Source organism: Symphodus melops (genome assembly GCF_947650265.1).
Source record: "Symphodus melops genome assembly, chromosome: 23".
NCBI lineage: Eukaryota > Metazoa > Chordata > Actinopteri > Labriformes > Labridae > Symphodus > Symphodus melops.
In genome coordinates this window covers 42,501-67,500 of record NC_136713.1, presented here as the reverse complement: position 1 = coordinate 67,500, position 25,000 = coordinate 42,501, and the positions used below count along the sequence as shown (strand labels likewise).

Below are 25,000 nucleotides of genomic sequence, written 5' to 3'. Positions count from 1 at the left end.
CCGTTGGCCTCAAGGAAGTCCTGGCAGACATTTAGATGGTCCTAAAAGAAGGCTCGCCCAAGACTGTTAACAGGGCTGACAGTGCAGGTGGAGGAAGGAATACTTTCACAGGCAAGAGGAGCTGGAAAATGTTGCTACTGAGAGGGAAGTCATGGTTCATTGACTTCACCTGTTGCCAACGCAAACCAACCTTGGATAAGAGGAAGAAGGTGGATGGATGGAGCTGATGATTTAATGATTAAAACAATCAAACAGCTCGTTATTAAATGTAACAACTGTGATGATGAAACAACTTAATCAGACGTTATCACATTCAAACTACAGTCACTAGGATCAAACTAAGCTAAAAGCTGATTCCAACACAGCTAATACATGCTAATATGTTAGCATGGTTATTATCAGACTTTAGCATGTTAGCATTGGACAGTGCTTACGGACCAGACACAGTGTGTTTGGAGGTGAATACTTCCTGAAGTATCCAAAGAAGAAAGAGTGTCCCTCATGCTGTCTCCCCACGATAGGCCGCGTGACATTAAGAGTTTAAAAAGATTTAAAACCTCTGTCACAGCACAGTTAGCATGTTGTATTCCAAACAGGAAGCGTGGGCGGGACTTGATAAGATTGATTGGCATTTCAAGCAGCCAAAAGCTGTGAATGTGAGAACCTTCACCAGACAAACTCTGAGCGAGCTGTTAGTGCTGCTATGTGACGATCTGAGTACACATTTTATGTATATACTGAATATATATATATATATATATATATATATATATATATATATATATATATATATATAAAATGGTTATAGGTTTTTATTAGTTCCTTTATAATGAAACTGAGAAAGATTATCAAGCTCAGGAATCACAGTCACAAGATAATCTGGCACATAAAGAACTTAATTATTCTGTTGTCATGGAAACTACACCAACAAATCCTGCATTATTGATTATCATCAGCAATTTAACCATCCTCCTTTAAACTGACCAGTGACATCTTCCACGCGCTTCAAACCATTTCATGCACCGGTCCGTAAGCGCATCAGCTTCTTCAGCACCGGTCCCTAAACACATCATCTTTAGCACCGGTCCCTAAACGCATCATCTTCAGCATCAAGCAACTGTGAACAGACATCATGAACAAAGCGATGGATGAAGCGATGGATAAAGCGATGGATGAAGCGATGGATGAAGCGATGGATGAAGCGATGGATAAAGCGATGGATAAAGTGATGGATGAAGCGATGAATAAAGCGATGGATAAAGCGATGGATAAAGCGATGGATAAAGTGATGGATGAAGCGATGGATAAAGCGATGGATAAAGCGATGGATGAAGCGATGAATAAAGCGATGGATGAAGCGATGAATAAAGCGATGGATAAAGCGATGGATGAAGCGATGAATAAAGCGATGGATGAAGCGATGGATAAAGCGATGGATAAAGCGATGAATAAAGCGATGGATGAAGCGATGAGTAAAGCGATGGATACAGCGATGGATAAAGCGATGGATACAGCGATGGATACAGCGATGGATAAAGCGATGGATACAGCGATGGATAAAGCGATGGATAAAGCGATGGATAAAGCGATGGATAAAGCGATGGATAAAGCGATGGATACAGCGATGGATAAAGCGATGGATAAAGCGATGGATACAGCGATGAATAAAGCGATGGATAAAGCGATGGATACAGCGATGGATAAAGCGATGGATACAGCGATGGATACAGCGATGGATAAAGCGATGGATGAAGCGATGGATAAAGCGATGGATGAAGCGATGAATAAAGCGATGGATAAAGCGATGGATAAAGCGATGGATACAGCGATGAATAAAGCGATGGATAAAGCGATGAATAAAGCGATGGATAAAGCGATGAATAAAGCGATGGATAAAGCGATGGATAAAGCGATGGATACAGCGATGAATACAGCGATGGATAAAGCGATGAATAAAGCGATGGATAAAGCGATGAATAAAGCGATGAATAAAGCGATGGATAAAGCGATGGATAAAGCGATGGATAAAGCGATGGATAAAGCGATGGATAAAGCGATGGATAAAGCGATGAATAAAGCGATGGATAAAGCGATGGATACAGCGATGAATAAAGCGATGGATAAAGCGATGGATAAAGCGATGGATAAAGCGATGGATACAGCGATGGATACAGCGATGGATAAAGCGATGGATACAGCGATGGATACAGCGATGAATAAGACTAATTTTAGGGAAACTCTTCATGTGACTCTCCAGGATAGAGTGAGCGACAACAGAATTCCAGTTTGGACTTTTCTTTGAATCCAGAGTTTGTTGTTGAGGAGAAAACGAGTTGGTCTCTGCAGAGCAACAAGTCACCGAGTCGCTCCAGCAGAAACGACTCGTTACACATTTGGCTTTTGGTTCAACCTGGGCGACAGTTTGCTCTGAGAAAGCAACAGTGAGCTCAAACAGGAAGTTTATTTAAAGAAGTCGTGTTCACAAAAAGCATTAAACCACTGCTGTTCTATTTGATCACAGGGATTCTTTTATTGATACACCTCGAGAAAGTATCACACTCATCTGTGGTTTCAGTGGTCAAATGTTCTTTGGAGACGATCTGATCAGTCTGAGTTCAGAACTTTTCACTTTCTTCGTCTCAGGTTTTGTTTTGATTTGGTTTTTGTGCCAAGGTTTGATTTAGTCCAGGTCCAGTTAGTTTCCTTCCAGATACAAATAAGATCACATTTGAACTCAAACAGGATGTTAAACACTTTTCTAGTCACAGTTGGCTGATAGTTGAAGGTGTTATATTAATAAACACAAACAGAGAAAGAGTTGAGATTCTTAAAGGCACAGTACAGAAAATAATGACGTGTTTAGTTTGTTAGCTTCATGTTCATCATTAATCTTTAAAGTGTCTCTAAAAGGACAAAACTAAACCTTTTGTGTTTCTGAGTTCAGATTGTGAAACTTAAATCATATTCACACGAGTCCCAGCGTGGACATCTTACATTTAGAAAAGTGTTGGCCCGGGGTTTTCCTTGTGGCCTTGCGTTACAAAGATGACGGGATGTTTGCATAAACTCAAAGTTAAACAGTGGATTTGTTTCACAGCCGATCTGAAAATATGATCCTTAAAGAACAGCAGTTTAATTTGACAGGTGGTTAAACACCAGCCAATGAGAGCAAAGCTTCTGTTAGTGGGAGTCTAACATGATCGCCAGAGTGAACAGAATCATTGAATATTGAAAGACTTCCATGAAGAAATGAAGGTGTGATTGTACAGAGAGATGAAGGAGGGTCTATAAATAGTTTCATAACATGCAGGTGAGCTCTCCATGTGGAGGAGACACTGACAGAGAGGAGGACAGGTGAGTGGAGGAGACCTGGATAGGTGACTTTAGTTTCCCCACCAGTCCACTGTCGAGTGTGTGTAGTTTCCTCCGTATCCGTCGCTGGTGTAGAAGTTACTGAAACCACCTGCAGCGAGGACACGCAAGAAAGATCGTCAAAAACTAGAACTGAAGGAAGCTCGTTTACTCTTTAATTTGACCAAACACCTTTGACTGAGTACTGACCTTCAGACTGACCTTCAGACTGACCTTCAGACTGACCTTCAGACTGACCTTCAGACTCTACGCATAATACGACTCTGCCCGATGCAGCAGCGTTCAGCTTGTTTTAAAATAGCTCATTATGTCTGATGCTGCTCTGTGATGTTTGGACTTATTGTAATTTGTGATTTTGATCTTAATTTTCAGTAACATAACGTTCATCATTATTTTAATGAGTGACTGAACAAATCATTTCAATAATAACAGTTATATTGATCTCTGACCTCTCAGACACTCACCTCCCCCGAAGCCTCGGTTTCCTCCGTGTCCGGCCTGGTTCCGACCTCCTCGTCCTCCGAACCCTCCGGCGTTTCCTCCTGCAGCCGTCTGACGGTAATCACGAGCTCCAAACCCGCCAGAGAACCTGAAGACAAAATGACCATGAAGGGTCAAACCTTTACATATGATATAAACCGTCAGCGTTTACCTCTTAGAGCGCCCCCTGTTGCTGCTCTTGTGTTGGTGCTCATAAGCCAGACTCTCCAGCCACGAGGGCACTTCCTGTTTGGCCTCAACCAGGATGTCCAGCAGGTCCTTGGTGATGTTTCCGTTTTTATCGTTAAAGAACGACGTGGCCAGTCCTGCATGTTATGAATCAACGTTAGAATGATTGTATTAAATTATTATTATAATTTATATAATGATATTATGTCTGTTACCCAGGTTTCCGACTCGTCCAGTTCGTCCGATTCGATGGACGTACTCCTCAATGTCACTGGGCAGATCGAAGTTGATCACGTGTTTGACGTTAGAAATGTCCAGACCTCGAGCTGCAACCTGAACACACATCAAGTATATCTTTCTTTAAAACGATAAGGAGCTCAATCACAGATCATGTTCTGGATATGTATAGATTTTAAGTTTACACAGTAGTCATGTATTAGTGACTGACCGCCGTGGCGACGAGGATGGGACATTTTCCGGATCGGAACTGACTCAGCGCCTCCTCGCGGTCTCTCTGGGAGCGATCGCCATGGATACTGGTGCAGGCGTAACCCTCGCGGTACAGGAAGTCCTCCAGGGCGTCTGCACCTTTCTTGGTTTCCACAAACACCAGAGTGAGAGAGTCCTTACCTGAGGGAGCGAGAGAAAACCCACCTGAGTTCACAGCTAAAGGTGAGGGGCGGAGTCTGAGTGCCCTGCAGAGATTTCACTTTAATGAAAGATAAAGGCTGGATCTCAAGTCCCTTATTCGGAGTCTCCTCGGCCGAACCGGAAGTATCCAATCCAACTTTATTTAATGAAACACTTTAAAACAACCACAGCTGACCAAAGTGCTGTACTATAAAACAAAAAGTTAGAAAAGGCATAATACACAATACACAATAATTTAAAAGATATAAAAAACGTTGGAAGTAGTTCCAAAGCCGCCATGTTGAGGATCAAAGCTCTTATAGTGAACGGAGGAGAGAGGATGGAGGAGAGAGGAGGCTGATCCGAGGAGCGATGACCGAGGAGACACGAGAGCTGACAGACACGCCCCCTTCTCGTATATCACTCACTGATTGGACGCTGCACAGGATCAGACTTCAGTGAAACAGAGTTTAATAGGGGAGAAAAGAGGGAGATTAAAAAGAGGCTAAACGGAGCGTGGGACATTTAAACAGATGATGAACATCAGTGAGTTTGTAAAGAGTCGCTCTGTGATGAGCTGCCATTAAAAAGAGTCTGACATGAAGATTAACAACCAAATATGAAGCTCTACAACTTCTATCAATACATCCTTCATCTTCATCATCCCTCACACTGTTTGAATGTCTGATGATGATGATGAAGGTCTGATCCCTCACACTGTTTGAATGTCTGATGATGATGATGAAGGTCTGATCCCTCACACTGTTTGAATGTCTGATGATGATGATGAAGGTCTGATCCCTCACACTGTTTGAATGTCTGATGAGGATGATGATGAAGGTCTGATCCCTCACACTGTCTGAATGTCTGATGAGGATGATGAAGGTCTGATCCCTCACACTGTTTGAATGTCTGATGATGATGATGATGAAGGTCTGATCCCTCACACTGTCTGAATGTCTGATGAGGATGATGAAGGTCTGATCCCTCACACTGTTTGAATGTCTGATGATGATGATGATGAAGGTCTGATCCCTCACACTGTTTGAATGTCTGATGATGATGATGAAGGTCTGATCCCTCACACTGTCTGAATGTCTGATGATGATGATGATGAAGGTCTGATCCCTCACACTGTTTGAATGTCTGATGATGATGATGAAGGTCTGATCCCTCACACTGTTTGAATGTCTGATGATGATGATGAAGGTCTGATCCCTCACACTGTTTGAATGTCTGAAGATGATGATGATGATGAAGGTCTGATCCCTCAGACTGTTTGAATGTCTGATGATGATGATGATGATGAAGGTCTGATCCCTCAGACTGTTTGAATGTCTGATGATGATGATGATGATGAAGGTCTGATCCCTCACACTGTTTGAATGTCTGATGATGAAGGTCTGATCCCTCACACTGTTTGAATGTCTGATGATGATGATGATGATGAAGGTCTGATCCCTCACACTGTTTGAATGTCTGAAGATGATGATGATGATGAAGGTCTGATCCCTCACACTGTTTGAATGTCTGATGATGATGATGATGATGATGAAGGTCTGATCCCTCACACTGTTTGAATGTCTGATGATGATGATGATGATGAAGGTCTGATCCCTCACACTGTTTGAATGTCTGATGATGATGATGATGATGAAGGTCTGATCCCTCACACTGTTTGAATGTCTGATGATGATGATGATGAAGGTCTGATCCCTCACACTGTTTGAATGTCTGATGATGATGATGAAGGTCTGATCCCTCAGACTGTTTGAATGTCTGATGATGATGATGAAGGTCTGATCCCTCACACTGTTTGAATGTCTGATGATGATGATGAAGGTCTGATCCCTCACACTGTTTGAATGTCTGATGATGATGATGATGATGAAGGTCTGATCCCTCACACTGTTTGAATGTCTGATGATGATGATGAAGGTCTGATCCCTCACACTGTTTGAATGTCTGATGATGATGATGATGATGAAGGTCTGATCCCTCAGACTGTTTGAATGTCTGATGATGATGATGATGATGATGAAGGTCTGATCCCTCAGACTGTTTGAATGTCTGATGATGATGATGATGATGAAGGTCTGATCCCTCAGACTGTTTGAATGTCTGATGATGATGATGATGATGAAGGTCTGATCCCTCAGACTGTTTGAATGTCTGATGATGATGATGATGATGAAGGTCTGATCCCTCACACTGTTTGAATGTCTGATGATGAAGGTCTGATCCCTCAGACTGTTTGAATGTCTGATGATGATGATGATGATGAAGGTCTGATCCCTCACACTGTTTGAATGTCTGATGATGATGATGATGATGAAGGTCTGATCCCTCACACTGTTTGAATGTCTGATGATGATGATGATGAAGGTCTGATCCCTCAGACTGTTTGAATGTCTGATGATGATGATGATGATGAAGGTCTGATCCCTCACACTGTTTGAATGTCTGATGATGATGATGATGAAGGTCTGATCCCTCAGACTGTTTGAATGTCTGATGATGATGATGAAGGTCTGATCCCTCACACTGTTTGAATGTCTGATGATGATGATGATGATGAAGGTCTGATCCCTCAGACTGTTTGAATGTCTGATGATGATGATGAAGGTCTGATCCCTCACACTGTTTGAATGTCTGATGATGATGATGATGATGAAGGTCTGATCCCTCACACTGTTTGAATGTCTGATGATGATGATGAAGGTCTGATCCCTCACACTGTTTGAATGTCTGATGATGATGATGATGACAGTTTGATGAAGAGGAGTCCGTTTTATATTCTCACTTATTGATCTTCACAAAGTTTCATCATTTAGATTCTAATCAATCATTTTCAGTATCCTGACACATAAATATCTGTGTTTATAAAATACAGAGTTGGTTGTCTAAATACAGGCTAGGTTCAGTCCAAACTGATTAATAATAATCAATAATTATAGACAATTCAAAATGAAATCTTTGAGTCAGTAGAAACTGTCCTTTAGGTTTGAAACAGACTGCAGGTTGTTCTTCAGGTGTTTGTTATCAAGAAGCACTGTAACTGTGTTTGATTAGAAATAATACAGTGTGTGTGTGTTTGATTAGTAATAATACAGTGTGTGTGTGTTTGATTAGAAATAATACAGTGTGTGTGTTTGATTAGAAATAATACAGTGTGTGTGTTTGATTAGAAATAATACAGTGTGTGTTTGATTAGAAATAATACAGTGTGTGTGTGTGATTAGTAATAATACAGTGTGTGTGTTTGATTAGAAATAATACAGTGTGTGTGTTTGATTAGTAATAATACAGTGTGTGTGTTTGATTAGAAATAATACAGTGTGTGTGTTTGATTAGTAATAATACAGTGTGTGTGTGTGTGTTTGATTAGTAATAATACAGTGTGTGTGTTTGATTAGAAATAATACAGTGTGTGTGTGTGATTAGTAATAATACAGTGTGTGTGTGTGATTAGTAATAATACAGTGTGTGTGTTTGATTAGTAATAATACAGTGTGTGTGTTTGATTAGAAATAATACAGTGTGTGTGTGTTTGATTAGAAATAATACAGTGTGTGTGTGTGTTTGATTAGTAATAATACAGTGTGTGTGTGTGATTAGAAATAATACAGTGTGTGTGTTTGATTAGTAATAATACAGTGTGTGTGTTTGATTAGTAATAATACAGTGTGTGTGTTTGATTACTAATAATACAGTGTGTGTGTTTGATTAGAAATAATACAGTGTGTGTTTGATTACTAATAATACAGTGTGTGTGTTTGATTAGTAATAATACAGTGTGTGTGTTTGATTAGAAATAATACAGTGTGTGTGTTTGATTAGTAATAATACAGTGTGTGTGTGTTTGATTAGAAATAATACAGTGTGTGTGTTTGATTAGAAATAATACAGTGTGTGTGTTTGATTACTAATAATAGTGTGTGTGTTTGATTAGTAATAATACAGTGTGTGTGTTTGATTAGTAATAATACAGTGTGTGTGTTTGATTAGTAATAATACAGTGTGTGTGTTTGATTAGAAATAATACAGTGTGTGTGTTTGATTAGTAATAATACAGTGTGTGTGTGTTTGATTAGAAATAATACAGTGTGTGTGTTTGATTAGAAATAATACAGTGTGTGTGTTTGATTAGTAATAATACAGTGTGTGTGTTTGATTAGAAATAATACAGTGTGTGTGTGTGTGTGTGTGTGTGTGTGTTTGATTAGAAATAATACAGTGTGTGTGTGTGTGTTTGATTAGAAATAATACAGTGTGTGTGTGTTTGATTAGAAATAATACAGTGTGTGTGTGTGTGTGTGTGTGTGTGTTTGATTAGAAATAATACAGTGTGTGTGTGTGTGTTTGATTAGTAATAATACAGTGTGTGTGTGTTTGATTAGAAATAATACAGTGTGTGTGTGTTTGATTAGAAATAATACAGTGTGTGTGTGTGTGTGTTTGATTAGAAATAATACAGTGTGTGTGTGTGTGTGTGTTTGATTAGAAATAATACAGTGTGTGTGTGTTTGATTAGAAATAATACAGTGTGTGTGTGTGTGTGTGTGTTTGATTAGAAATAATACAGTGTGTGTGTGTGTGTGTGTGTGTTTGATTAGAAATAATACAGTGTGTGTGTTTGATTAGAAATAATACAGTGTGTTTGATTAGAAATAATACAGTGTGTGTGTTTGATTAGAAATAATACAGTGTGTGTGTGTGTGTGTGTGTTTGATTAGAAATAATACAGTGTGTGTGTGTGTGTGTTTGATTAGAAATAATACAGTGTGTGTGTGTGTGTGTGTGTGTTTGATTAGAAATAATACAGTGTGTGTGTTTGATTAGAAATAATACAGTGTGTGTGTGTGTGTGTGTGTGTGTGTGTGTGTGTGTGTGTGTGTGTGTGTGTGTGTGTGGACATAAACAGCTGGTCGGCTGATTGACAGCTGAACGTGATCAGCTGATGTGGCGTCATGTGACGCTGTCGAGGAAATGACGTCTCATGTGTCTTAAAGCTGATTTCCTCGGTCCTCTCTCCTCGGCTTCGTTTCCTCCGTGCATCTCTGGTGGGCGGGGCTTAGATGCAAGTGGAGGAGACAACTCGGAGGACACTCGATGCAAATAAGGGACTTGAGATCCAGCCAAAGTCTCTCAGGTTTTCTCCTTTTTTCCTGATCACCTGAAGCGTTCAAGTAGCGGCCATCATTTGCTGTTATCTGATGTTGATAACTGTTCCTGAAAACTGGAGTTTCACCACGGCAGACCCATGTCACTGACCTCCGCCGCCGTCCTAACACCTTTCCTAAGTCCTTTATGAAGTCTAACACCTTTCCTAAGTCCTTTATGAAGTCTAACACCTTTCCTAAGTCCTTTATGAAGTCTAACACCTTTCACTAAGTCCTTTATGAAGTCTCCTATCTCCTTTCCTTAAGCCTGTGACATTTTCACAGGGTTAAGGTTAAGATGATAGTGAAAGTAGAGAGGAGGGACAATAAAGTCACCCTGAGCACAGAGCTTATCCCTTTTGGTTACAGGTCTGGATTATGATTGGTGCAGAGAGAAAAGGGGCTGGCTTATATTAAAGGAAACATTTAGAGTCCTCTGCTGTGTGATATGATAGATACTCAATCCTCAGAGATACTCTTCATTTAATTTAACCTTTCAGACTCTGTGTGTGTGTGTGTGTGTGTGGCGAGATAAATTGAACTGACTGATGATTAAAGGTGTGAATGTGGTGTGTGTTAGAGTGATACACAGAGATATCATGCACTTTAGCCATCATCAACATGTTTGTATGAACTGAACAGTGCAGAAACATGAGGATGAAATGAGAAAATAATGAGAAACAGCAGCTGTAATGGGCAGACTTAAAATCAGTTATAAATCCACAAACACACTGAAGAAGAATCCAACAGAAAGAGTAACAAAAACACCAACGATAAAAACAGAGCAGGCAGGTGGGATGTCAGCCGAGCACATCCAGACTGTGAACAACAAAATCAAACACAAAATAACTGAAAGAAGGATTCGGAGATACACAGCAGGCAGAAGAAATGTGACATAAATTCAATGTGGAGGCTTACCCGGCTTCTCCACGTTGTCCGCAGAACTTTCCTGAACCTCGCTGGGGATGACTTAAATGAAATCACCAACACCAGTGTCATACAAATGTTACGAATGTAACCATGGTTTAATGAAACATGACAGTTCTTCCTACTGAATATTCTGAATCACACACAAGCACAGGACAAGGATGACGTTTCATAGGTTTCAACCAAACCACAACATCAAACTACGAGTGTCAGAGGCTTCAATCAAACCAAGACATCAAACTACGAGTGTCAGAGGCTTCAACCAAACCAAGACATCAAACTACGAGTGTCAGACGCTTCAACCAAACCAAGACATCAAACTACGAGTGTCAGAGGCTTCAACCAAACCAAGACATCAAACTACGAGTGTCAGAGGCTTCAACCAAACCAAGACATCAAACTACGAGTGTCAGACGCTTCAACCAAACCAAGACATCAAACTACGAGTGTCAGAGGCTTCAACCAAACTACGAGTGTCAGACGCTTCAACCAAACCAAGACATCAAACTACGAGTGTCAGAGGCTTCAACCAAACCAAGACATCAAACTACGAGTGTCAGAGGCTTCAACCAAACCAAGACATCAAACTACGAGTGTCAGACGCTTCAACCAAACCAAGACATCAAACTACGAGTGTCAGAGGCTTCAACCAAACTACGAGTGTCAGAGGCTTCAACCAAACCACGACATCAAACTACGAGTGTCAGACGCTTCAACCAAACCACGAGTGTCAGACGCTTCAACCAAACCACGAGTGTCAGACGCTTCAACCAAACCAAGACATCAAACTACGAGTGTCAGACGCTTCAACCAAACCAAGACATCAAACTACGAGTGTCAGACGCTTCAACCAAACCAAGACATCAAACTACGAGTGTCAGACGCTTCAACCAAACCACGAGTGTCAGACGCTTCAACCAAACCACGACATCAAACTACGAGTGTCAGAGGCTTCAACCAAACCACAACATCAAACTACGAGTGTCAGAGGCTTCAATCAAACCAAGACATCAAACTACGAGTGTCAGAGGCTTCAATCAAACCAAGACATCAAACTACGAGTGTCAGAGGCTTCAACCAAACCAAGACATCAAACTACGAGTGTCAGAGGCTTCAACCAAACCAAGACATCAAACTACGAGTGTCAGACGCTTCAACCAAACTACGAGTGTCAGACGCTTCAACCAAACTACGAGTGTCAGAGGCTTCAACCAAACCAAGACATCAAACTACGAGTGTCAGAGGCTTCAACCAAACCAAGACATCAAACTACGAGTGTCAGAGGCTTCAACCAAACCACGACATCAAACTACGAGTGTCAGACGCTTCAACCAAACCACGAGTGTCAGACGCTTCAACCAAACCACGAGTGTCAGACGCTTCAACCAAACCACGACATCAAACTACGAGTGTCAGAGGCTTCAACCAAACCACGACGTCAAACTACGAGTGTCAGAGGCTTCAACCAAACCACGAGTGTCAGACGCTTCAACCAAACCAAGACATCAAACTACAAGTGTCAGACGCTTCAACCAAACCAAGACATCAAACTACAAGTGTCAGACGCTTCAACCAAACCACGACATCAAACTACGAGTGTCAGATGCTTCAATCAAACCACGACATCAAACTACGAGTGTCAGAGGCTTCAACCAAACCACGAGTGTCAGACGTTTCAACCAAACCACGAGTGTCAGACGCTTCAACCAAACCACGAGTGTCAGAGGCTTCAACCAAACCACGACATCAAACTACGAGTGTCAGAGGCTTCAATCAAACCACGACATCAAACTACGAGTGTCAGACGCTTCAACCAAACCACAACGTCAAACTACGAGTGTCAGAGGCTTCAACCAAACCACGACGACAAACTACGAGTGTCAGACGCTTCAACAAAACCAAGACGTCAAACTACGAGTGTCAGAGGCTTCAACCAAACCACAACGTCAAACTACGAGTGTCAGAGGCTTCAACCAAACCACGACATCAAACTACGAGTGTCAGAGGCTTCAACCAAACCAAGACATCAAACTACGAGTGTCAGAGGCTTCAACCAAACCAAGACATCAAACTACGAGTGTCAAAGGCTTCAACCAAACCACGACGTCAAACTACGAGTGTCAGAGGCTTCAACCAAACCACAACGTCAAACTACGAGTGTCAGAGGCTTCAACCAAACCACAACGTCAAACTACGAGTGTCAGACGCTTCAACCAAACCACAACGTCAAACTACGAGTGTCAGAGGCTTCAACCAAACCACGACGTCAAACTACGGGTGTCAGACGCTTCAATCAAACCACGACGTCAAACTACGAGTGTCAGACGCTTCAACCAGACCACGACGTCAAACTACGAGTGTCAGACGCTTCAACCAGACCACAACGTCAAACTACGAGTGTCAGACGCTTCAACCAAACCACGACATTAACTACGAGTGTCAGACGCTTCAACCAAACCACGACATTAACTACGAGTGTCAGACGCTTCAACCAAACCACGAGTGTCAGACGCTTCAACCAAACCACGACATCAAACTACGAGTGTCAGAGGCTTCAACCAAACCACAACATCAAACTACGAGTGTCAGAGGCTTCAATCAAACCAAGACATCAAACTACGAGTGTCAGAGGCTTCAATCAAACCAAGACATCAAACTACGAGTGTCAGAGGCTTCAACCAAACCAAGACATCAAACTACGAGTGTCAGAGGCTTCAACCAAACCAAGACATCAAACTACGAGTGTCAGACGCTTCAACCAAACTACGAGTGTCAGACGCTTCAACCAAACTACGAGTGTCAGAGGCTTCAACCAAACCAAGACATCAAACTACGAGTGTCAGAGGCTTCAACCAAACCAAGACATCAAACTACGAGTGTCAGAGGCTTCAACCAAACCACGACATCAAACTACGAGTGTCAGACGCTTCAACCAAACCACGAGTGTCAGACGCTTCAACCAAACCACGAGTGTCAGACGCTTCAACCAAACCACGACATCAAACTACGAGTGTCAGAGGCTTCAACCAAACCACGACGTCAAACTACGAGTGTCAGAGGCTTCAACCAAACCACGAGTGTCAGACGCTTCAACCAAACCAAGACATCAAACTACAAGTGTCAGACGCTTCAACCAAACCAAGACATCAAACTACAAGTGTCAGACGCTTCAACCAAACCACGACATCAAACTACGAGTGTCAGATGCTTCAACCAAACCACGAGTGTCAGACGCTTCAACCAAACCACGAGTGTCAGAGGCTTCGACCAAACCACGACATCAAACTACGAGTGTCAGAGGCTTCAATCAAACCACGACATCAAACTACGAGTGTCAGACGCTTCAACCAAACCACAACGTCAAACTACGAGTGTCAGAGGCTTCAACCAAACCACGACGACAAACTACGAGTGTCAGACGCTTCAACAAAACCAAGACGTCAAACTACGAGTGTCAGAGGCTTCAACCAAACCACAACGTCAAACTACGAGTGTCAGAGGCTTCAACCAAACCACGACATCAAACTACGAGTGTCAGAGGCTTCAACCAAACCAAGACATCAAACTACGAGTGTCAGAGGCTTCAACCAAACCAAGACATCAAACTACGAGTGTCAAAGGCTTCAACCAAACCACGACGTCAAACTACGAGTGTCAGAGGCTTCAACCAAACCACAACGTCAAACTACGAGTGTCAGAGGCTTCAACCAAACCACAACGTCAAACTACGAGTGTCAGACGCTTCAACCAAACCACAACGTCAAACTACGAGTGTCAGAGGCTTCAACCAAACCACGACGTCAAACTACGGGTGTCAGACGCTTCAATCAAACCACGACGTCAAACTACGAGTGTCAGACGCTTCAACCAGACCACGACGTCAAACTACGAGTGTCAGACGCTTCAACCAGACCACAACGTCAAACTACGAGTGTCAGACGCTTCAACCAAACCACGACATTAACTACGAGTGTCAGACGCTTCAACCAAACCACGACATTAACTACGAGTGTCAGACGCTTCAACCAAACCACGACGTCAAACTACGAGTGTCAGAGGCTTCAACCAAACCACGACGTCAAACTACGAGTGTCAGAGGCTTCAACCAAACCACGACGTCAAACTACGAGTGTCAGACGCTTCAACCAAACCAAGACATCAAACTACGAGTGTCAGAGGCTTCAACCAAACCACGACGTCAAACTACGAGTGTCAGAGGCTTCAACCAAACCACGACGTCAAACTACGAGTGTCAGAGACTTCAACCAAACCACGACGTCAAACTACGAGTGTCAGACGCTTCAACCAAACCACGACATTAACTACGAGTGTCAGACGCTTCAACCAAACCACGACGTCAAACTACGAGTGTCAGAGGCTTCAACCAAACCACGACGTCAAACTACGAGTGTCAGAGACTTCAACCAAACCACGACGTCAAACTACGAGTGTCAGAGGGTTCAACCAAACCACGACGTCAAACTACGAGTGTCAGACGCTTCAACCAAACCACGACATTAACTACGAGTGTCAGACGCTTCAACCAAACCACGACGTCAAACTACGAGTGTCAGAGGCTTCAACCAAACCACGACGTCAAACTAGGAGTGTCAGACGCTTCAACCAAACCACGACATCAAACTACGAGTGTCAGACGCTTCAATCAAACCACAACATTAACCACGAGTGTCAGACGCTTCAATCAAACCACGACATTAACTACGAGTGTCAGACGCTTCAACCAAACCACGACATCAAACTACGAGTGTCAGACGCTTCAACCAAACCACGACGTCAAACTACGAGTGTCAGAGGCTTCAATCAAACCACAACGTCAAACTACGAGTGTCAGAGGCTTCAACCAAACCACAACGTCAAACTACGAGTGTCAGAGGCTTCAATCAAACCACGACGTCAAACTACGAGTGTCAGAGGCTTCAATCAAACCACGACATCAAACTACGAGTGTCAGAGGCTTCAATCAAACCACAACGTCAAACTACGAGTGTCAGAGGCTTCAACCAAACCACGACGTCAAACTACGAATGCCAGAGGCTTCAATCAAACCACGACATCAAACGACGAGTGTCAGAGGCTTCAACCAAACCACGACGTCAAACTACGAGTGTCAGAGGCTTCAATCAAACCAAGATGTTAAACTACGAATGCCAGAGGCTTCAATCAAACCAAGATGTTAAACTACGAATGCCAGACGCTTCAATCAAACCAAGATGTTAAACTACGAGTGTCAGAGGCTTCAATCAAACCAAGACGTCAAACTACGAATGCCAGAGGCTTCAATCAAACCACGACATCAAACGACGAGTGTCAGAGGCTTCAACCAAACCACGACGTCAAACTACGAGTGTCAGAGGCTTCAACCAAACCACGACGTCAAACTACGAGTGTCAGAGGCTTCAACCAAACCACGACGTCAAACTACGAGTGTCAGAGACTTCAACCAAACCACGACGTCAAACTACGAGTGTCAGAGGGTTCAACCAAACCACGACGTCAAACTACGAGTGTCAGACGCTTCAACCAAACCACGACATTAACTACGAGTGTCAGACGCTTCAACCAAACCACGACGTCAAACTACGAGTGTCAGAGGCTTCAACCAAACCACGACGTCAAACTAGGAGTGTCAGACGCTTCAACCAAACCACGACATCAAACTACGAGTGTCAGACGCTTCAATCAAACCACAACATTAACCACGAGTGTCAGACGCTTCAATCAAACCACGACATTAACTACGAGTGTCAGACGCTTCAACCAAACCACGACATCAAACTACGAGTGTCAGACGCTTCAACCAAACCACGACGTCAAACTACGAGTGTCAGAGGCTTCAATCAAACCACAACGTCAAACTACGAGTGTCAGAGGCTTCAACCAAACCACAACGTCAAACTACGAGTGTCAGAGGCTTCAATCAAACCACGACGTCAAACTACGAGTGTCAGAGGCTTCAATCAAACCACGACATCAAACTACGAGTGTCAGAGGCTTCAATCAAACCACAACGTCAAACTACGAGTGTCAGAGGCTTCAACCAAACCACGACGTCAAACTACGAATGCCAGAGGCTTCAATCAAACCACGACATCAAACGACGAGTGTCAGAGGCTTCAACCAAACCACGACGTCAAACTACGAGTGTCAGAGGCTTCAACCAAACCACGACGTCAAACTACGAGTGTCAGAGGCTTCAATCAAACCAAGATGTTAAACTACGAATGCCAGAGGCTTCAATCAAACCAAGATGTTAAACTACGAATGCCAGACGCTTCAATCAAACCAAGATGTTAAACTACGAGTGTCAGAGGCTTCAATCAAACCAAGACGTCAAACTACGAATGCCAGAGGCTTCAATCAAACCACGACATCAAACGACGAGTGTCAGAGGCTTCAACCAAACCACGACGTCAAACTACGAGTGTCAGAGGCTTCAACCAAACCACGACGTCAAACTACGAGTGTCAGAGGCTTCAATCAAACCAAGATGTTAAACTACGAGTGTCAGAGGCTTCAATCAAACCAAGACGTCAAACTACGAGTGTCAGAGGCTTCAATCAAACCACGATGTTAAACTACGAGTGTCAGAGGCTTCAATCAAACCAAGATGTTAAACTACGAGTGTCAGAGGCTTCAACCAAACCAAGACGTTAAACTACGAGTGTCAGAGGCTTCAATCAAACCAAGATGTTAAACTACGAGCGTCAGAGGCTTCAATCAAACCAAGATGTTAAACTACGAGTGTCAGAGGCTTCAATCAAACCAAGATGTTAAACTACGAGTGTTCTTTTGAAAGATATTTTTAACTAAAAGCTGTTGCCAGAGAGAGAGAGAGAGAGAGATAAAAAAGAAGAGAGAGCCCATGGTAACAAACAGGTATTGTCATGTGAGATTTATTAACTGAAATCGATTTGATTATTGATTTCTTTATTTAAAAGGGACAACACATTAATTTAACAAGAGTAAGAAAGTCACACATGTAAATGTGCCAGATTTAGGCATGCAGGCTGATTTTCATCTGCAGTCTCTGGCAGGTTAATGATATTTATCATATTAAAGGTCTCATGACAGACTGACCTTAGTGTCTATGTATGTCTGGTCCACACACACACACAGACAATAACAACAATAATAACAATAACATGCTGGCTCAGGTGTGTCTCTTAAGCAAAAGGTGTGTTTATCTTGCTCGCTCTCTCTCTTACCTGTAGCACTGAGCAGATCGAGCAGGAAGGACCTCTTGTCGCTCTCCTCCACCCACACCACCTTCTGAGTGATGTTCTCTGAGGTGGAGCCCACTCGGCCCACGGCCAGGAAGATGTAGTCCTCCAGGAAGTCTCGGGCTAGGATCTGAGGAGGGAGACGTTCAGGGCTGACGTGATGTAAATGCTTCAATGTTCCATCAACATGTTGAACGTGTGTGTACCTGGATCTCTTTAGGGAAGGTAGCACTGAACATCATGGTCTGTCTGATGCCTTTATGTGGCATAGTGTCTTGCTCTACTATGCGTCTGATCTGAGGTTCAAAGCCCATGTCCAACATCCTGTCTGCCTCGTCCAGGACAAGGTAACTGCAGAGAAACACGCGAAATCAACGAGAGATTCAACACCTTTACTTTGCTGGATCCTGCTCTGTGTGTTTGTGTGTGTCTCACTTGCAGTAGTCCAGTCCTATCTTCCCCCTCTCCATCATGTCCACCAGGCGTCCCGGCGTGGCCACCAGCAGGTGACATCCTCGCTCCAGGTCTCTGATCTGCTGCCCTATATCTGCACCTCCATACACGACACAGGGACGCACTCTGGACCGGTACGAGAACTACACACAGAGAAACATGCCTCAGTGTTTAAATGATAGTGTGTGTGTGTGTGTGTGTGTGTGTGTGTGTGTGTGTGTGTGTGTGTGTGTGTGTGTGTGTGTGTGTGTGTGTGTGTGTGTGTGTGTGTGTACCTTCCTGGCCTCGTCGTAGATCTGCAGAGCGAGCTCTCTGGTTGGAGCGAGCACCAATGAGATAGGGAACTGTTTACGGCGCCCAAACTTCCCGTTCTCCTGTGACATCATCAAGAAAATCAACATCAACACCTTACCTCTTAGATGAGTCCACCTGTCCTCTGACTGTTATAGTTTACACCTGTCCTCTGACTGTTATAGTTTACACCTGTCCTCTGACTGTTATAGTTTACACCTGTCCTCTGACTGTTATAGTTTACACCTGTCCTCTGACTGTTATAGTTTACACCTGTCCTCTGACTGTTATAGTTTACTAAAGGTGAGTCCACCTGAGCCCTTACCTGTCCCGAGGTCTTGGCTGCGTTCACAGCCTCTCCTGGTCCGTGGGTGTAGATCTGACTCAGTATCGGAAGCAGGAATGCTGCAGTCTTTCCAGAACCTTCAGAGCAACACACAAACATACTAATGACTGTCTTTAGAAGTGTGTGTGTGTGTGTGTGTGTGTGTGTGTGTGTGTGTGTGTGTGTTGCCATGGATACCAGGTGCAGGCGAAGCACACACCTGTCTGAGCACAGGCCATCAGGTCTCTCTTTGATTTGACGATAGGAATGGCGTATTTCTGAACCGGTGTAGGCCTGGTGTAACGAGTCAGCGCGATGTTCCCCATGATGATCTCTCCCATGTCCACGTCCTGGAACTAAACCATGAACACCAGCAACATTATTAAAACCAGTGACACCATAAAAACATAATAAATATATGAATCCAACTCTAAATATATGAAAATATACATCAACTCACACTCTCAATGTGGCGAGGACAGTTGTGTCCCGTCGCCTCTACAGGAATGTCGTCATATTTCTCGAAGTTGATGCCGGTGTTGCTGCCAGAAAAGAGCTCGCTGAAAAAGAAGACTCACATGTCAACCATCAGAACACAGAGGAAACCAGTGACACAGAAACCCCAACCCTAAACCAGTGACACAGTTAAACCAGAGACACAGTTAAACCAGAGACACTGTTAAACCAGAGACACAGTTAAACCAGAGACACAGTTAAACCAGAGACACAGTTAAACCACAGACACAGTTAAACCAGAGACACAGACACAGTTAAACCAGAGACACAGTTAAACCAGAGACACAGTTAAACCAGAGACACAGACACAGTTAAACCACAGACACAGTTAAACCAGAGACACAGACACAGTTAAACCAGAGACACTGTTAAACCAGAGACACAGACACAGTTAAACCAGAGACACAGACACAGTTAAACCAGAGACACAGTTAAACCAGAGACCCAGTTAAACCAGAGACACTGTTAAACCAGAGACACAGACACAGTTAAACCAGAGACACGGTTAAACCAGAGACCCAGTTAAACCAGAGACACTGTTAAACCAGAGACACAGACACAGTTAAACCAGAGACACTGTTAAACCAGAGACACAGTTAAACCAGAGACACAGTTAAACCAGAGACACAGTTAAACCAGAGACACAGTTAAACAGAGACACAGTTAAACCAGAGACACAGTTAAACAGAGACACAGTTAAACCAGAGACACAGACACAGTTAAACCAGAGACACAGTTAAACCAGAGACACAGTTAAACCAGAGACACAGTTAAACCAGAGACACTGTTAAACCAGAGACACTGTTAAACCAGAGACACTGTTAAACCAGAGACACAGTTAAACCAGAGACACAGTTAAACCAGAGACACAGTTAAACCAGAGACACTGTTAAACCAGAGACACAGTTAAACAGAGACACAGACACAGTTAAACCAGAGACACAGTTAAACCAGAGACACAGTTAAACAGAGACACAGTTAAACCAGAGACACAGTTAAACCAGAGACACTGTTAAACCAGAGACACAGTTAAACCAGAGACACAGTTAAACCAGAGACACAGTTAAACCACAGACCCAGTTAAACCAGAGACACAGTTAAACCAGAGACACAGTTAAACAGAGACACAGTTAAACAGAGACACAGTTAAACCAGAGACACTGTTAAACCAGAGACACAGTTAAACCAGAGACACAGTTAAACCAGAGAAACTGTTAAACCAGAGACACTGTTAAACCAGAGACACAGTTAAACCACAGACACAGACACAGTTAAACCAGAGACACAGTTAAACCAGAGACACAGACACAGTTAAACCAGAGACACAGTTAAACAGAGACACAGTTAAACAGAGACACAGTTAAACCAGAGACACTGTTAAACCAGAGACACAGTTAAACCAGAGACACAGTTAAACAGAGACACAGTTAAACCAGAGACACAGTTAAACCAGAGACACAGACACAGTTAAACCAGAGACACAGTTAAACCAGAGACACAGTTAAACCAGAGACACAGTTAAACCAGAGACACAGTTAAACCAGTGACACAGTTAAACCAGAGACACAGTTAAACCACAGACACAGTTAAACCAGAGACACAGTTAAACCAGAGACACAGTTAAACCAGAGACACTGTTAAACCAGAGACACAGTTAAACAGAGACACAGTTAAACCAGAGACACTGTTAAACCAGAGACACTGTTAAACCAGAGACACAGTTAAACCAGAGACACAGTTAAACCAGAGACACAGTTAAACCAGAGACACAGTTAAACCAGAGACACTGTTAAACCAGAGACACAGTTAAACAGAGACACAGTTAAACAGAGACACAGTTAAACCAGAGACACAGTTAAACCAGAGACACAGTTAAACCAGAGACACAGTTAAACCAGAGACACAGTTAAACCAGAGACACAGTTAAACCAGAGACACAGTTAAACCAGAGACACTGTTAAACCAGAGACACAGTTAAACCAGAGACACTGTTAAACCAGAGACACAGTTAAACCAGAGACACAGTTAAACCAGAGACACTGTTAAACCAGAGACACTGTTAAACCAGAGACACAGTTAAACCACAGACACAGTTAAACCAGAGACACTGTTAAACCAGAGACACAGACACAGTTAAACCAGAGACACAGTTAAACCACAGACACAGTTAAAACCTTTATAACCAGTATAAAGTCAGACTTACTGTTCAAGTCGTTCGTTTCGTGCAGTTGGTTTGGACCAGTCTCCATCATCTCTGACCTCCTCCACCCAGCGACTGTTTCCTCCTCCACCTCCTCCAAACCCCCCGTGATCGAACCTTAGTGCACACACACAGCTCAGTGGAGTAGAAATATTTACACACACACACACACACACACACACACACACACACACACACACACACACACACACACACACACACACACACACACACACACACACACACACACACACACACACACACACACACACACACACACACACACACACACACACACACACACACACACACACACACCTCCCTCTGTTGGTGTTTCCTCTGTCGTTATAAAAAGCAGATTTTCCTCTGTTGTTGCTGAAGCTGTTGTAAGCGTCCTTGTTGGTGTTCCATCCACCTGCATCTGTGTACACACACATACACACACATACACACACACACATACACACACACACACACACATCAACAGCTAGAATTAGTTATACTGCGTCTAATTAAACATTTCCTTTAATTCATTCTTTCTTGTTTCTGACCTTTGTTCTCGTACGGCGTGAAGCCCATTGGCTGTGCTGCATTAATGGGATTGAAGGCTCCGCCCCTGTTGCCACGGAAGCCTCCCCCGATGCTGCCTCGGCCCCGCTCCATGCGAGGTGGGCCACGACTGAATGAGTTCCCAGCCATCATGCAGTTGTCATGGTAACCATTTACAAAGTTGTTTCGGCCACCGTCCCAGCCATCTGCAAAACAATGGGATGAAACCCACAGGTGTGTTTATGTTAATTCACAGGTGTGTTTATGTTTATTTACAGGTGTGTTTATGTTTATTTACAGGTGTGTTTATGTTACTTCACAGGTGTGTTTATGTTAATTCACAGGTGTGCTTATGTCAACTCACAGGTGTGTTTGTGTTACCTCACAGGTGTGTTTATGTTACCTCACAGGTGTGTTTACGTTAACTCACAGGTGTGTTTATGTTAACTCACAGGTGTGTTTGTGTTACCTCACAGGTGTGTTTATGTTACCTCACAGGTGTGTTTATGTTACCTCACAGGTGTGTTTATGTTACCTCACAGGTGTGTTTATGTTAACTCACAGGTGTGTTTATGTTACCTCACAGGTGTGTTTATGTTAACTCACAGGTGTGTTTATGTTAATTTACAGGTGTGTTTATGTTAACTTACAGGTGTGTTTATGTTACCACACAGGTGTGTTTATGTTACCACACAGGTGTGTTTATGTTCCCTCACAGGTGTGTTTATGTTACTTCACAGGTGTGTTTGTGTTACCTCACAGGTGTGTTTATGTTACCTCACAGGTGTGTTTATGTTACTTCACAGGTGTGTTTATGTTCATTTACAGGTGTGTTTATGTTAACTCACAGGTGTGTTTATGTTACCTCACAGGTGTGTTTATGTTAATTTACAGGTGTGTTTATGTTAACTCACAGGTGTGTTTATGTTACTTCACAGGTGTGTTTATGTTCCCTCACAGGTGTGTTTATGTTACTTCACAGGTGTGTTTATGTTAACTTACAGGTGTGTTTATGTTACCACACAGGTGTGTTTATGTTACCACACAGGTGTGTTTATGTTCCCTCACAGGTGTGTTTATGTTACCTCACAGGTGTGTTTATGTTCCCTCACAGGTGTGTTTATGTTAATTTACAGGTGTGTTTATATTAACTCACAGGTGTGTTTATATTAACTCACAGGTGTGTTTATGTTACCTCACAGGTGTGTTTATGTTACCTCACAGGTGTGTTTATGTTCCCTCACAGGTGTGTTTATGTTACCTCACAGGTGTGCTTATGTCACCTCACAGGTGTGTTTATGTTACCTCACAGGTGTGTTTATGTTACCTCACAGGTGTGTTTATGTTACCTCACAGGTGTGTTTATGTTACCTCACAGGTGTGTTTATGTTAACTCACAGGTGTGTTTATGTTACCTCACAGGTGTGTTTATGTTACCTCACAGGTGTGTTTATGTTCCCTCACAGGTGTGTTTATGTTCCCTCACAGGTGTGTTTATGTTATCTCACAGGTGTGTTTATGTTCCCTCACAGGTGTGTTTATGTTAACTCACAGGTGTGTTTATGTTACCACACAGGTGTGTTTATGTTATCTCACAGGTGTGTTTATGTTACTTCACAGGTGTGTTTATGTTCCCTCACAGGTGTGTTTATGTTAACTCACAGGTGTGTTTATGTTACCTCACAGGTGTGTTTATGTTATCTCACAGGTGTGTTTATGTTCCCTCACAGGTGTGTTTATGTTCCCTCACAGGTGTGTTTATGTTAACTCACAGGTGTGTTTATGTTCCCTCACAGGTGTGTTTATGTTAACTCACAGGTGTGTTTATGTTACCTCACAGGTGTGTTTATGTTATCTCACAGGTGTGTTTATGTTCCCTCACAGGTGTGTTTATGTTAACTCACAGGTGTGTTTATGTTACCACACAGGTGTGTTTATGTTATCTCACAGGTGTGTTTATGTTCCCTCACAGGTGTGTTTATGTTACCTCACAGGTGTGTTTATGTTCCCTCACAGGTGTGTTTATGTTACCTCACAGGTGTGTTTATGTTAACTCACAGGTGTGTTTATGTTACCTCACAGGTGTGCTTATGTCAACTCACAGGTGTGTTTATGTTACCTCACAGGTGTGTTTATGTTACCTCACAGGTGTGTTTATGTTACCTCACAGGTGTGTTTATGTTCCCTCACAGGTGTGTTTATGTTCCCTCACAGGTGTGTTTATGTTACCTCACAGGTGTGTTTATGTTACCTCACAGGTGTGTTTATGTTCCCTCACAGGTGTGTTTATGTTCCCTCACAGGTGTGTTTATATTACCACACAGGTGTGTTTATATTACCACACAGGTGTGTTTATGTTAACTCACAGGTGTGTTTATGTTAACTCACAGGTGTGTTTATGTTAACTCACAGGTGTGTTTATGTTAACACACAGGTGTGTTTATGTTAACTCACAGGTGTGTTTATGTTAACTTACAGGTGTGTTTATGTTAACTCACAGGTGTGTTTATGTCAACTCACAGGTGTGTTTATGTTAACACACAGGTGTGTTTATGTTCCCTCACAGGTGTGTTTATGTTACCTCACAGGTGTGTTTATGTTAACTCACAGGTGTGTTTATGTTAACACACAGGTGTGTTTATGTTCCCTCACAGGTGTGTTTATG

The 25,000-nt window shown here is 42.7% G+C and overlaps 1 protein-coding gene across 2 annotated transcripts in view; it reads right to left on the bottom strand.

The window, feature by feature from the left end:
• Positions 1-2,505: 2,505 nt before the first annotated feature.
• The window catches only part of LOC306818665 (ATP-dependent RNA helicase DDX3Y-like), a 35,142-nt gene continuing 12,647 nt past the window's right edge, over positions 2,506-25,000 (bottom strand). The window contains exons 5-20 of one of the 2 annotated variants that reach the window (XM_079336349.1): positions 22,338-22,541; positions 22,105-22,207; positions 21,790-21,903; positions 19,531-19,630; positions 19,291-19,426; positions 19,071-19,168; positions 18,730-18,828; positions 18,437-18,597; positions 18,208-18,352; positions 17,987-18,131; positions 10,752-10,802; positions 4,490-4,671; positions 4,257-4,374; positions 4,025-4,178; positions 3,837-3,961; positions 2,506-3,463 (exon numbers count right to left, since the gene is read on the bottom strand). In XM_079336349.1, coding sequence (XP_079192475.1) covers positions 3,384-3,463; positions 3,837-3,961; positions 4,025-4,178; positions 4,257-4,374; positions 4,490-4,671; positions 10,752-10,802; positions 17,987-18,131; positions 18,208-18,352; positions 18,437-18,597; positions 18,730-18,828; positions 19,071-19,168; positions 19,291-19,426; positions 19,531-19,630; positions 21,790-21,903; positions 22,105-22,207; positions 22,338-22,541 — 2,015 coding nt within the window. In that variant the 3' untranslated portion in view covers positions 2,506-3,383. The remainder of the gene's footprint in view (positions 3,464-3,836; positions 3,962-4,024; positions 4,179-4,256; positions 4,375-4,489; positions 4,672-10,751; positions 10,803-17,986; positions 18,132-18,207; positions 18,353-18,436; positions 18,598-18,729; positions 18,829-19,070; positions 19,169-19,290; positions 19,427-19,530; positions 19,631-21,789; positions 21,904-22,104; positions 22,208-22,337; positions 22,542-25,000) is intronic. The other variant, XM_079336350.1, reaches the window with a different exon arrangement.